We start from the raw sequence: 14,577 nt of genomic DNA, 5'->3' as shown, positions 1-14,577 counted from the left end.
TCACATTATACACTGCTCATATCCAGGGGTTACTACCACCCTGCAATCCAGCAGTGGTGGTCGTGCATGCATACTATGGGAAAAAGTGCCAGCCTCTCTGGTGACCGGGACCATGGGAATGCGCATAGGCCGGCGCCTTTTCCTATAGCAGTGCTGGCGATTCTATGGCACGTGTACCAGAGGAGCACTATTACTAATGAGCTCTTCCACTGTGGTGTGCTCATTAGTACAGCCTTTCACCCCCCTCTTCTGCTAAATAAATCTCATCCATTTGATTGAGCCCCAAGGAACACTCGCTGCTCCCTGGATGCACAGGACAGGACCTGCACTCCAGCACGACGACGGCTCGCAGCACTGACTGGAAGCAGCAAGACCTGTGACACGTCATCTCGCTGGAGCACAAGTCTTCTTTTATGAAGTGAGTTTTACTTTATTGCACAAGAAGAGTTGGGAAGGGGGCATAAATAATACTGTGGCCTCTAATGGGGGCCATTATTAATACTGGGGTCCACTAATGGGAGCCTTATCAATACCCGGGCCACTAATGGCAGCCTTATCAATACTGGGGCCCACTAATGGGGGCCTTATCAATTAGAGTTGTTGCGATACCAAATTTTTGATTCGGTTTCGATACCATGAAAAAGTATTGCGATACTCGATACCATTCGATACCACGCGAAAAAAATAAACAAAAAAAGCCACGTGCATTCCTCATTTTTAAAAATGGCGAATCGCGCAGTTTTTATTTTATTTTTTCTGTTCCGGCATTCACCACCTAGATTTTTTTTTTTATATTTTAATAGTTTGGACTTTTCTGACGTGGCGATGTAATATGTTTATTTATATATTTTATATGTGAAATTGGGAAAAGGGGGGTGATTTATACTTCATATTTTAGTGTTTTTTTTTTTTTCACTTTTTATTTAATAACTATTTCCCCCCTTAGGGGCTAGAACCTGGGATCTTTCATCCCTTTTCCTATTCACCCTGATAGATCTCTATCAGGGTGAATAGGACTCCACACTGTCCCTGCTGCTCTGTGCTTTGTGCACACAGCATCAGGGATGTTACCATGGCAACCAGGGCTTCTGTAGCGTCCTGGCTGCCATGGTAACCGATCGGAGCCCCAGGCTTACACAGCTGGGGCTCCGATCAGAAGCTGCCACTGCACCACCAATGAGGGGGAGTGGAGAGGTCCCTGTGGCCACTGCCACTAATGATTTTAATACTGGAGGGTTGAGAGGGGCCGGCGCACTGTGCCACCAATGATTTTAATGGGATGGGGGGATTGAGGGGGGGGGGGGGGGCACACTGCACCACCAATGATTTTACCCCTTTATACAGGAGGCGGGTACTAGCAGATCAGCGTCAGTTAACTGCCGCTGATCGCAGCTCCCTGTCAGGGGCAGGGTGCCGGCAATGCGATTCTGCTGCCGGCACCCGCCTCCTGTATGTGTTAAAGACTGACTACTGTATATGAGTCCAGACTTTCACTATTAGGCCACACAGAGCGGCGCCCAGCGATGTCTCAGCACTCACCATTTAGTCCTGGGCGCCGCTCCGTTCGCCCGCAGTGCCCCATTACTGTCTCCTCTCCTGCTCCACATGCTGCTGATTACTATCGGAGCGATGGGAGGAGACATCAGCTTCACTAGTGGGCGTTCCTTCTCCCTGGCTGTAGCGCTGTCCAATCGCAGCGCAGGGAAAAGGAACGCCCACTAGTGAAGCTGATGTCTCCTCCCATCGCTCCGATAGTAATCCTATCATTGGGGGCGCAGTGCGCCCGCCCCTCTCTTCTCATTGCCGCCCCTCCTCCACCCCCTCTCTTCTCATTGCCGCCCCTCCTCCACCCCCTCTCTTCTCATTGCCGCCCCTCCTCCGCCCCTCTCTTCTCATTGGTGGCAGCGGCAGCAGCACAGGGGGAGGGAGGACAGCTTCCTTCTCCCCGTGCTGCTGAGAGAGAACATGAGCGCGCCGATAGCAGCGCGCTCATGTTCAGAGATACTAGACTGCGCAGAAGCGCAGCCCAGTATCGAAAAAACGGAAATCCCGGTATCGTATCGATACCGGGACAAAAGTATCGATTGGGTATCGAAATTTCGATACCCGCAACAACCCTATTATCAATACTGGGGCCTGTTAAAGGGGCCTTACGACCCACTAATGGGAGCATTATTAATACTGGAGCCCACTAAAGGGGGCATTATTAAAGGGATTCTGTCACCTCTTTTTACCCTATAGAAATGCGGACATGCACTGCTAGATCGCCGCAAAGTGCTGTCCGGTTTCCTTCACTATCAACACGGGGTAAGCAGCTATATCCCTGGACTTAGCACCCGCCAGTTCTCATTTTCCAGTGCCGCCATTATATAGATGTAAATCAGCCTGGTGAGGAGCCCGAGGGGCTGTACTAACCTTCCTGGAGCCCAGCCACGCCCCCTGTGAAGGAGCCCAGCACCGCCTGTACCCACGTATCTCCTACTTGCTCACAAAGTCAGATCGCCGTAATCTCGCGGTGCGCAAGCTCGCAGATGCGCAGTGTCGGCATAGTTTTCCTTCCCTGTGCTGGCATCAGCCTCAGGGAAGAAACTGCGCATGCGCACCACGAGATTACGGCGATCTGACTTTGTGAGCAAGTAGTAGATTAGTAGATACAGGCGGTGCTGGGCTCCTTCACAGGGGGCATGGCTGGGCTCCAGAACGGTTAGTGCAGCCCTTTGGGCTCCTCACCAGGCTGATTTACATCTATATAAAATAATTTTTTACACTCAATAAAACCACTCAAAGATATGGGACCGGTATATTGCGGACATGCTAGCGGCGATCTAGCCGTGCATGTCCGCATCTCTATAGGGTAAAAAGAGGTGACAGAATCCCTTTAATACTGCGGCCTACTAATGGGAGCCTTATTAAATACTGGGGGCTACTAATGGGGCATTATTATTACTGGGGCCCACTAATGAGGGCCTTATTAATACTGGGGGCCACTAATGGGAGCCTTCTTAATACTGGGAACTACTAATGGGGCATTATTACTGGGGGCCACTAATGGGGGCATTATTAATACTGGGGCCTAGTAATAGGGGCATTATTATTACTGGGGGCCACTAATGGGGGCATTATTAATACTGGGGCCTAGTAATAGGGGCATTATTATTACTGGGGGCCACTAATGGGGCATTATTATTACAGGGGGCCATAATGGGGGCATTATTAATACTGGGGCCTACTAATGGGGGCATTATTAATACTTGGCCCACTAATGGGGCATTATTATTACTGGGGGCCACTAATGGGGCATTATTATTACAGGGGGCCATAATGGGGGCATTATTAATACTGGGGCCTACTAATGGGAGCCTTAATACAGGGGGCCACTATTATTACAGGGGGCCACTAATGGGGCATTTTTATTACAGGGGGCCAATAATGGGGGCATTATTAATACTGGGGCCTACTAATGGGGAGCCTTATTAATACTAGGATCTACAAATGGGAGCCTTATTAATACTGGGGGCTACTAATGGGGCATTATTATTACTGGGGGCCACTAATGTTGACCTTATTAATACTGGCGCCCACTAATGAGGGCCTTATTAATACTGGGGGCCACTAATGGAAGCCTTATTAATACTGGGGGCCACTACTGGGGCATTATTAATACGGGGGCCACTAACGGGACATTTTATTTTTAATACTAGGAGGCGCCAATGGGGCATTCATTTTAATGGGGCCTGTGTTAAGCCACGCCCCCACAGCTTAACTTAGCCAGTATTTTTCAGTATTCAGGTTAAATTGCCGACTTGGCAATAAATAAGTGGGTTTTGGGTTGCACTTGGGGCACTCGTTCTCTAAAAGGTTTGCCATCACTGTCCTATAGTGTGCAAGTACGGCCACCACTGATGGATTGCAGGGTGGTCAATAACCCCTGGAAGCGAGCAGTGTATAATGTGATAATGTGAAAAATGAATCAATCCAGCAAAGCAGGCAATATGGGTAATAACAATACTTTAGTAAGTGGCTTGTAGTAACTTTCTCTACATGATAAATGCCACTTGCTGAAGTGAGACAATCCCTTTAAATGTTGCAGGGCGACACCTGCAGCTCCTCTGCTCCTTATCCACCCGACAACAGTTCCTGCCTGCACTCTGGCCTTGCCACAAGGACACTGTGAAAGCAGAACATCGCCCACATCAATTAGAACATTGGAAAAGAACTCTGGACGGAATTTATCAAGCCCTGTACGCAGTAAAAAAAACATCAAAAGGCACCATTTGTGAAATTTTTTGCTTTGTGTGTTCTGTTGCTCACGCCCCTCTGTAATATAAAAAAAATAGATTTTTGTACTTACCGTAAAATCCCTTTCTCGGTAAATTAATTGGAGGACACAGCACCATGGGTATACGGCCAGCTACCACTAGGAGGCAACACTGGAAATAAAAAAAGTTTGGTTCCGCCCAGATGGACATTACCATCTTCTTGACACTAGGCTAACCAGTTTGTACCAATAGCAGTAGGAGAGAGAAAAAAAAAAAAAAAAAGTAAAAAGAACCAACACGTCCTGGACCGGAGAACGAAGAGAGAACAGCAGGTCATGTCTGCCTCCTACGGACTGTAGACTAATACTGATTAGCCTAGAGTCTGTGGAGAGGGTATAGCCTGGGCGGAGCCAAACTGTTTTTTTATTTCTAGTGTCACCTCCTAGTGGTAGCTGGGCGTATACCCATGGTGCTGTGTACCCCAATGACATTAACAAGAACAAAGTATGGGGGAGGGGGATGGGGTGGTTAGGTTAACTGGGGTGTGGCCTTCCATAGCCCAACAGTTTTACTAAAATGTATGACAAAAACTAGAATAATTCCAGTACAAATCTATGCCAGCTTATAACTGAACAAGTACATGCATATGACTGCTAAAGATATGTCAAATTTATTAGGAGGCCTGTGTCATTTAATACATTTGGCACACCTTTCTCCAGTGTATTTTTATTTTTAATTAAGGCTACTTTCACATCTGCACTTTCCTTTTCCGCTATTGAGATCCATCCGCTCAATAGCGGGGTGAAAAAGCTTCCGTTTTGTCCCCATTCATTGTCAATAGGGACAAAACTGAGCTAAACGGAATGCACCAGAACGCATTCTGTTCTTTTTGGCTGCATCCCCATCGCGGACAGAATAACGCTGCAAGCAGCATTTTACGGTCTGCGATGTGGTGCGATGTAAAGTCAATGACGACGGATCAGTTATCTGACAATAGAAAATGTATCCGTCCTCCATTGAAAGTCAATGGTGTTCATGACGGATCAGTCATGGCTATTGTAAAGATAATACAACCAGATCCGTACAGAACGGATGCAGGTGGCTGTATTATCATGACGGAAGCGTTTTTGTCGACACATGACGGATCCAGCAAAAACGTTGGTGTGAAAAGTAGCCCAAGGGCTCATTCACACGACCATATGCCCTCCGAGACATAAGGTCCGTGAGCGGGCCATACATTGTGCGCACGGGAGCGCACAGCATCATAGGTTGCTGTGATGCTGTGTGCATCGGGTCGCCGGCGGGGCTACTGTCCCGCACTCATATGATATTATGAGTGCGGGACAATAGTCCCGCGGGCGGTCCGTTGTGCACAGCATTATAGTAATCTATGATGCTGTGCGCTCCCGTGCGCACAATGTATGGCCCGCTCACTTATGTCTCGGAGGGCATATGGTCGTATGTATGAGCCCTAAGACTGGCATAATTATCTGTCCTGAGAAATACTATACACCTTCATTGTGGTGGAATTAGAGGTTAAATGTAAATGAGCAGCACAACATGTAAATTTATGACGAACTACCTCTGCTGGGTACAATATCTCTAGCTCTCACTATAGCTGCCTAGGTGTTCTATGGAAATTAAATCATCTAAAATTATACAAACCAGATATGTCAATTATTCAGGCATATTAAATATTCATATCTGCTATTCTTGCATACATTGAATTCTTTTCTTTTGATACCAGTTAAAATCGACTTAAACGGTTGAGCAACTTACAGTAAAAAAATAAATAAAAAAATTATTATTCCCACAATGTAGTGCAGCGCTCATCGCTGCCACAATTTTACTGACGGTCCCCAATGACAGCCAGTCGAGCTGTAAATAGACAGAATTGCTAGATCTGATCAGTACAATATAAGTAATACCAAGTACTCACAAAGTTACTCAACTTTTTCTGTCGATTATGAACTGTAAGATGATACTTGAAGCCAAGTAGTAGGAACATGTGAAGGTTACTAACAGACCATTGAACACTAGGGTCTGTAGAAAACATTAGATCAAGAACAGGGATTTTTTCTTCATTTGCTACATGAGTAGTACAGGAGAGAAACGAGGAGAGAGGCAGAGGGGTTAGTGATTCAGGAAGATGAAGAATGGCATTATGATGGAAAAGATTCAATGGGAGAAGCAGAGTGGAAAAAAAAAAACAGAACAAATCACTACGTCACCCTGGATCGTTAAAACAAGTTTATTATATTACAATTTGATTCTGGTTCCAAAACATTTTAGATATTTTGGAATTTAGGTATTTTCTGGATTCTGTAACAAACCACAGATTGGCGACATTCTGTACAGGTATATAAAATTCAGATCGTACACACATTGCAGGTTTTGTTTGACCGGGGTGGGCTGTGATTTGATCTCAGAGGGCGATTTTCTAGTTGTTTTCACACATCCCCCCCTGTGACCCTTTCCCCAATAAGTCCTGGAGGTCGGGGTCCTGCCTATGGTGGCGGTAACCGAGAGCCCCTCAGGAACGAGTAGGGCTTACCTCGGTCTCCGCTGGGTCATCTGAGTTTTCTTCCTCAGTGTCCAGCAGTTCAATTGTTATTTGGACCTGTCCACAACTCTGGGAGAAGATCAACTGCACAAAGGAAAGAAAAAGAAACAGAAGTGAAAAGATCAAACATTTTAGGATCAAAAGGGTCTTGTAATTGTAACCCAAGGACAGAGTTATGTATCTCCCGTATGTACTATAATCCAATGTGGATAATCTGTCTGCAAATCCAGACCTAGAATCAGCGGCAATTCTATTACGTTTGGATAACCCTTAGGCTACATTCACACGACCGTATGTATTTTGTGGCCCGCAAATCACGGATACCGGCCTTGTGAATGTGGCCGGCCCTATGACAGAAATGCCTATTCTTGTCCGCGATTGTGGACAAGAATTGGACATGCTCTATCTTTTTTCCGGAGCCACGGATCGAAACTACGGATGCGGACAGCACACGGTGTGTTGTCTGCATATTTTGCGACCCCATTGAAATGAATGGGTTTGCAAAATTGCGGAACGGATGCGACCAGAAATACGGTCGTGTGAATGCACCCTTATGGTCTTGATAGATATATAGATAGATTAGATATATATTTTTATATTTTTTTGTCAGATCTAATAATGACATTTGACAAGTTTCAAATGTGCTGACATCTAGTGGCCGATAAGGCTACTTGGCAGATCCGGACGCCAACAAGTAAACTTACTACCACACTACTTCTGTGCATTGTTTCTCAGGCTACTTTCACACTCGCGTTTGGTGCGGATCCGTCATGGATCTGCACAGACGAATGCGCACCGATAATACAACCGCATGCATCTGTTCAGAACGGTTCCGTTTGTATTATCTTTAACATTGCCAAAACGGATCCGTCTTGAACACCACTGAAAGTCAATGGAGGACGGATCTGTTTTACATTGTGTCAGTCGGATCCGTTTGCCTGCGCATCGTCAGGCGGACACCAAAAGGCTGCAAGCAGTGTTTTGGTGTCCGCCTCCAGAGCAGAATGGAGACGGATCGGAGGCAAACTGATTCATTCTGAGCGGATCCTTATCCATTCAGAATGCATTAAGGGCAAAACTGATCCGTTTTGGACCGCTTGTGAGAGCCCTGAACGGATCTCAGAAATGGAAGCAAAACCGCCAGTGTGAAAAGTAGCCTTAGATGCAACAATATTTTAGCATTACACACTATGAAGGACTTTACTGGAGATTTTATGAATAGTGATATTATATGGTTTATTCTTTTTCCAACAAAGCTGGCATTTTTATTTTTTTATCAAGAAACCCACGCAGAGCAAGCACACTGTATAAATGACACATTCTTAATCTCCACGTTTCCTGCCATTCATCTTTATGTGGAGAAATGGGCTATACATAATAGCAAGGTCAGAAATCAGATACACATAACATACAAGTGTTTCTTACGAAGAATACACAGAAGGACTACATGGAGATTCTTTTGTAGTGAACAAGTCATTTCCGCAGAGTTTTAATTCCACTATTGAACAGGTTTTACACTGCAGACAAGAGAGCCGCCATGCTTCATAGGGGTTGTTGCCCTTTAACCCCCTATAGTGACATTTAAATTGGAAAATCCTAACACTTTTTCACTGTAAATTTTGAATTTTAGGGCTAATGTCTAAGCCCATACAGGGACAGAAGGACAATCTGTGAGCCTCCTCCTCTCCCTCCATGCGGCCTCCCTTTCCTCCTCCACACAGGGTGAGGCTGTGACCAAGAACACCGCTCAAGCTGTAAAATAGCCTGACAAACAGCCCTCAGTAGTCCCCCTCCCCTATGTAGCTTGTTCGTGTCTGTTTGCTATGAGAGTTCAGGCTGATCAGTAACCAATGAAAGAGAGCGGTCAATCTGCTAGTGACGGGGTAATGGGCAACTCACCTTAAAACAGTTCTCATCAGCCATCAGCTGCTCTGCTTTTCGCTGGTAGTTGGCCTCACCCAGGCTGCGGGATGCTTGGGTAGCCAGGAGACCCCCTGTAGCACTGCAGCTGCCCTCGGAGAGGTAGAGATCAGTCACCTGCACACAGATTTCATCACTGACTATGTGCTGGAGCTAAGGATATAAAAGGGAGAAAAAAAAAAAAAATCACATATAACAGAAACTAGAGCAGCAGAACAGAAGTCCCTATACACGTCTCAATAAAAAGTGTGAGGAAAGGTCATTTAAAGCATACTATCCCAAAAATATATAAAACATACCCATTAAAGTCTGGGCAGCTGATTTCTCTTGATTTGGATATAATGGACAACTGCATAAGAAGGCGATAGAGATATATGCTGAAAATTGTGGGCAGCACTGTACTGTGCAGCGTTTTGTATATACAGAAATAGATCCTAAAAGGGGTATTCCAGCTATAGGATATTGATGGCCTATTCTCAGGATAGGTCATCAATATCAGATCTGTGGGGTTCCGGCAACAGGTAGCCCACTGATCACTTGCTTTTGGCAGACACAAACAATAGAAGCTAAAACAGTGGATGGAGCCGGAAACAGAAATCTCTGTAAACTGTGTAGTGGCCAGGCCGGCATACTGCAGCTCAGGTCCAATTCAAGTGAACAGGAGCAGAGCTGCAGTACACCACCAGGGGCACTACACAGCGGACGGAACCCTCAGCTCCGTCCAGACCGCACCAGTCCGATACGGATGTCAAGTAATACTCGTCTTTACGTATGGAAGCCAATGCAATGCATCTCCTTTGATCCCATTTTCTGGTGGCCAAAGCTTCAATCCATTCCACTGTCCAAAGCCGTATGGAGTGGTGGATGTAATGGAGAGTCTGACGGCAAATGGACAGACAACAGACCTTGCTTTCCATGTATGGTTTCTAGCCATGGTTTTTCTCCACAAACAAAAATTCCCTTTCTAATGTATTTGTGTGAACAAAGTAGTATTAATATTTAAAACTATTCCCTACACCTATCAATCTTGCTACATACCATACCTTCTAGTTTTTAGATATTGATGATCAGAATATATCAGTATCAGGTTGGGGTCTGTTGTCTGGCACCCTCACCAATCGGCAGTTTTTGTCAGCCGCTAGAACAGGAAACAGCACAGTGGACGGAGCCAGAAGCAGACCGTGTAGTATACAGCAGCTCAGCTCCCATTGAAATGATGGACCGCCATCAATCTGATATAATGACCAATCCTGAGGATAGATCATCAATATCTAGGAACTGGAACACCCCTTTAAGGACACATCCAAATTTTTTTTTTACATTTTCATTTTTTCCTCTCCGCTTTTCAGGAGCAACATTTTAACTTTTCCATTTATATAACCATGAGGGCATATTATGTACAGGACAATTTGTATTTTTTAATGGCACCATTTAACTTAACATATCTTGTACTGGAGAAAGAAAAAAAAATTCTTTGTGTATTGGAATTGAAAAATAAAATTCTGCCATGTTTTTGAGTTTTGCTTGTACAGCATTTACGATGTGCTAAAAATCCTGCCGCTAGTTCACGTGTGCCCCCGTACTGCCGCTCCGTCCCCATTGACTATAATGGGGGTGGGGGCGGAGTTCCGGCGGCGGCACAGCAGCGCACGGCGAGAGGCAGCCGGGCTCAAAGTGCATGCAGTACTTTTAGTCCGGCTGCCTCCCGCTGTGCGCTGCCGGAACTCCGCCCCCGCACCTATTATAGTCAATGGGGACAGAGCGGCAGCCTGGGGGCACACGTGAACTAGTGGCAGGACGGATCCGACAGGCTGTTCACTTACTGGAAGAGCCTGCCAGAGTCCCCTGCTGCTACTGTGAAACTAGCCTTATTTTGCAGGTGGGTCAATAGGATTACCGTGACACCAAATTTATATACTTACTTACTTATGTTTTACTACACTAAAAAAAAACTAAAAAACTTGTTAACGCATTGCTATATTCTGACAATGATTTTATTTTTACATCTACAGAGCTGCGGGAGGGCTCATTGTTTTGCAGGTTGATCTGTAGTTTTTATTGATATCATTTCAGGGTACATATGACTTTTTGGTCAGTTATAAAAAAATTTTTTAGGGGGCAACGTGACCCAAAAAACAAAACAAAAGAAAAAAACTGCAAACTGCCTATTTTAATTTTTCCATCACAATGTTTACTGCCCACGACAAATACTTTTAGATTTTATTAGTCTGGGCATATTCCAACACAGTGATACCAATGATGGTTATTTAGTTTTTATTGTTTATTTTTAGCTGTAAATTTGGAAAAGGCTATAATTTGAATTTTTATACTATATTAAATAAATGGTTTCTCATTGTACTTTTCAGTCCCCTTAGGGGACTCTTACATGCAAACGTCTGTACCATAGAAGATATGGGATTTTTTCAGCAGTTCACTATGGCAGCCTTGGAAACCTTCACAAGGCCCAAGGCTGCCACTGCAATTAATCACAGCACCGCAATTTCATTGCTGGGGCTTCAATTGAAGAACAGAAGAAACCCTCCCTCAGTCTAAACCCACAGGTGCCTTGGACACTACTGGCAGTGTCATCTTAGGGCCTAAATGACCAAGATCGCAGTAGTCCAATGCCAATGTTACTGTCAGCGGGTGTCTGCTGTATTATACAGCCGGCGCCCACGGCATAATGAGCGAGCTCAGTCCATGAACCCCGCTCAATACAACAGCTTAACGCACAGGATTAAACCAAAAATATTAAACAACTGGGTGGTACCGGTGATGCATATTGGCTTGATAGAAAAGCAGGGCCCTTCACACAGATGATATGCACATAAAGCCGTGGAAGAAATAATAAAGCTTCCCAAACTCTGGTTTGGAGGCTGTAAAACAGGTGCTCAAGTGCATGTCACCCGTGCCTTTAAAGAGAGCGAATAACCAGCGAAATTTGCCCTGCTTATTTTCTTTTTTTGCACTGCTGGAGTCTGGAAAAGTCGGCTAGATTCAGTTACCAATGATACACTAACCGGTCACAGAAACGCTACTGTACGTCACAACTCACCTGCCTGACTATGCTCTGTATCAATTTGTCCATAGTGAAAGCAATAAAGGCATGGATGGTGAACATCTCCCTCAGGGAGTCTTCATACTGGTTCGAATCCATATTCCCGTCCAGCAGGTTACGAACCATGTCTAGGAATGCCGGATAATAATCCACAGCCTCTATATCCACTGCAACACAGATAAAGCAGACGTAAGTACAATCACTTGACTAATGTACATATACAGGCTTTTTAAGAATAAGCTTTGATATCGGACAAAATGGCACAGGAGTCAAATAAATAAGAAAAAGTGGAAAAGACATAAGGGGACATTTATCAAAACTGGTGTAAAGGAGAAATGGCTAAGTTGCCCATAGCAACCAATCAGATTCCACCTTTTATTTTTTCAGAGCTCCTTTGTAAAATGAAAGGTGGAATCTGATTGGTTGTTAGTACACCAGTTTGGATAAATCTCCTCCATAGTATAGACATAAAAGTAAATTCCATTACACTTACTTGGCTCTTTGAGCCGAAGCTGGATGGCTGGACTGTCATTCTTGTCCCTCTTTAGGCCCAGCACCTCTCTTTCCCATTCCCTTTCCCTCAGCTCCTCCTCCACTTGTTTCTCCGCTTGGTTGTAAATGCGTAGGAGGCGAGAGCAGAGTATCTGGTGCAATCGCAGGAAAATGTACCAGTTATTGTTAACATAGAATAAGTTGTAGGCATCCTCCATGCCCCTGAACTTCTGCGCTGCAGTGTTTGCAAACATCAGCTTAGTTTTTGGTGGGGTACTAGCCCCTCCACCCCCCACCCCATTGTGTTTCTTGTTAACCCCATCTTCTGTTTCGGCAGTCTCCTCCTCCTCTTCCTCCTCCACATCAGACAACTCCCCTCGCTGGGAGAAAAGCAGATCTGGGATGAAATGGTAAATGATTTGTTTTATCTTGTACTTGTCCTCCTTCTGTATACCAGTCTGTCGCTTCACGTGATGGATAATGAGTGAGGCAGCATCCTCTAGAATTTGCTTGTCCTCGTATGTCAGGGTGAGATGAGGTCCTGTGGGGACGCCAGAATTGTCTTCTGACGCTTGCTCTTGTCTCTGTAAAACATACAGACATTGGATTAAACATTTTAGAAGTTTTTCCACAGCCATGTAATAATCTAAAATTCTAAAATGGCATGGAGGCTGTAAACGTCATTAAAATAGTTATGCTGAGGTTGACCCATCGTCAGGATAGGTCATCAATATCTGATCAGTGGGGTACCCTGCCGATCAGCTGTATGAAGAGGAAGCACCGCTCCATGCGAGCAGTACTTCCTCTTCATTACACTGCACGTCGTCTTGGAAGTGCAGTGTAAAGACAAGTACTCGTTCCATTGAATTGAATGCAGCGAATACTTGTAATTACACCACGCCGCCGCTCCACAGGAGAGGAAGTGTAGTGTAATGACAAGGAAGTAGCGCTGCCTCCTCGTAAAACAGCTGATCGGTGGGGGTGCCGGGTGTCGGACCCCCACCAATCTGATATTGATCACCTTCTGAAGTCAGTCAAAAATTATCTGATTGTGGGCGTACCAGATCCTAATCGATCTTATATTGACTAACTATCCTGAGGATAGATAATCAATATGGAGACTAGAAGGAGTGCTTTAACTTCCAACCTTCGACTGTAAAAATGCTTGATACAGAAAAGGGTGGAGAAATGTTCTTAGACATTTGTGAGTGAAGTTATCTGTAGATGTCGGCAGGATACTAACCTCATCATAGATGCTCTCAATTTCATTAAGAAGGCTCTTGGAGCGCAGGACCTTTGTATCTATTTGCTTATAATTTATACCCTGGTGGTCTAGTGATTTCAGGTAGTACTTCTCATTCTGTTCTCTCCAAATCTTATTGAAGCCTCGCTGGGCTTCCCTCCATTCTTCTTCCTTCATTTTCAACCTGGATAAAATTGATACATAAGCATCAGCAAGAAACATGCTAGGTGGATAGCACCACAACACACAAGTAGGTATATGTGCAACCTACAGGAAGTGTTAAGCAGAGCTTTGATACAACACGCACCTTTTCAACACAATTGGGACGGCAACAGCTGGATTTTTCTTCAGGCCATCTATTATATCAGCAGCCTTGTCAGCATATATCCTTTGCAGGGCCTTGCGGTGGATGACTTCTGATGTTCCCCCTAAAGTGTTGTCCAAACGAAACTTGGCCTGGTCCTCTGCAGATAATCGTGAAAGCTTCTTTTGAATTGCCTCCAGAACACGGATGGTAGCCAAATTGGTCTCCAGCACCACATCCAGCTGTAGCAAATTAAACACAAAATTCACTGAGGCAAGGTTTACTGCATTTATGGGAAAACAAGAAAATGATCACATGCAAAAGGGGTTGTATCCTCCGAGCAGGTCATCAATATCAGATTGGCACGGTCTGACTCCCAGCACCCCTGGTGATCAGCTGTTTTAAGAGAAAGCAGCACTCGCCATCGATAATGCAGCGGCTGTGGAGTGTCATTACAGCTACTCTATCCCATTCGCGTAACTACAACTGCTCGGTCACATTTACCATTTATAAAGGTCCGTTTACAGGGGACGATACTACAGCAGACTGTAGGGAAGGAACGCTAGCGAAGGAGACCGCTCAATTTACATGCAACAATCTCCTCCAGAGTATGGAGAGAAGCGATTGCTAATGCCCTCGCTCTTCCCCATAAGGAGATCGTGTTTACACAGTACGATCTGCTGCCAGTAAACGACCGGCATTACCCGATGAACAAGCTTTTTGCTCAGCGGTACATTT

General features: G+C 45.0%; 1 protein-coding gene across 4 annotated transcripts in view; it reads right to left on the bottom strand.

The window, feature by feature from the left end:
• Positions 1-14,577, bottom strand: part of SIN3A (SIN3 transcription regulator family member A) — a 70,910-nt gene that overhangs the window by 26,378 nt on the left and 29,955 nt on the right. For all 4 annotated transcript variants that reach the window (XM_040413729.1, XM_040413727.1, XM_040413730.1 and 1 more), the window contains exons 13-18: positions 13,843-14,081; positions 13,536-13,719; positions 12,294-12,876; positions 11,798-11,967; positions 8,722-8,895; positions 6,814-6,906 (exon numbers count right to left, since the gene is read on the bottom strand). In XM_040413729.1, coding sequence (XP_040269663.1) covers positions 6,814-6,906; positions 8,722-8,895; positions 11,798-11,967; positions 12,294-12,876; positions 13,536-13,719; positions 13,843-14,081 — 1,443 coding nt within the window. The remainder of the gene's footprint in view (positions 1-6,813; positions 6,907-8,721; positions 8,896-11,797; positions 11,968-12,293; positions 12,877-13,535; positions 13,720-13,842; positions 14,082-14,577) is intronic.

The sequence above is a fragment of the Bufo bufo genome, chromosome 1 (assembly GCF_905171765.1).
Source record: "Bufo bufo chromosome 1, aBufBuf1.1, whole genome shotgun sequence".
Classification (NCBI taxonomy): domain Eukaryota; kingdom Metazoa; phylum Chordata; class Amphibia; order Anura; family Bufonidae; genus Bufo; species Bufo bufo.
Note: the sequence above shows the minus strand (reverse complement) of the source record. Positions and strands in the feature narration are given on the sequence as shown.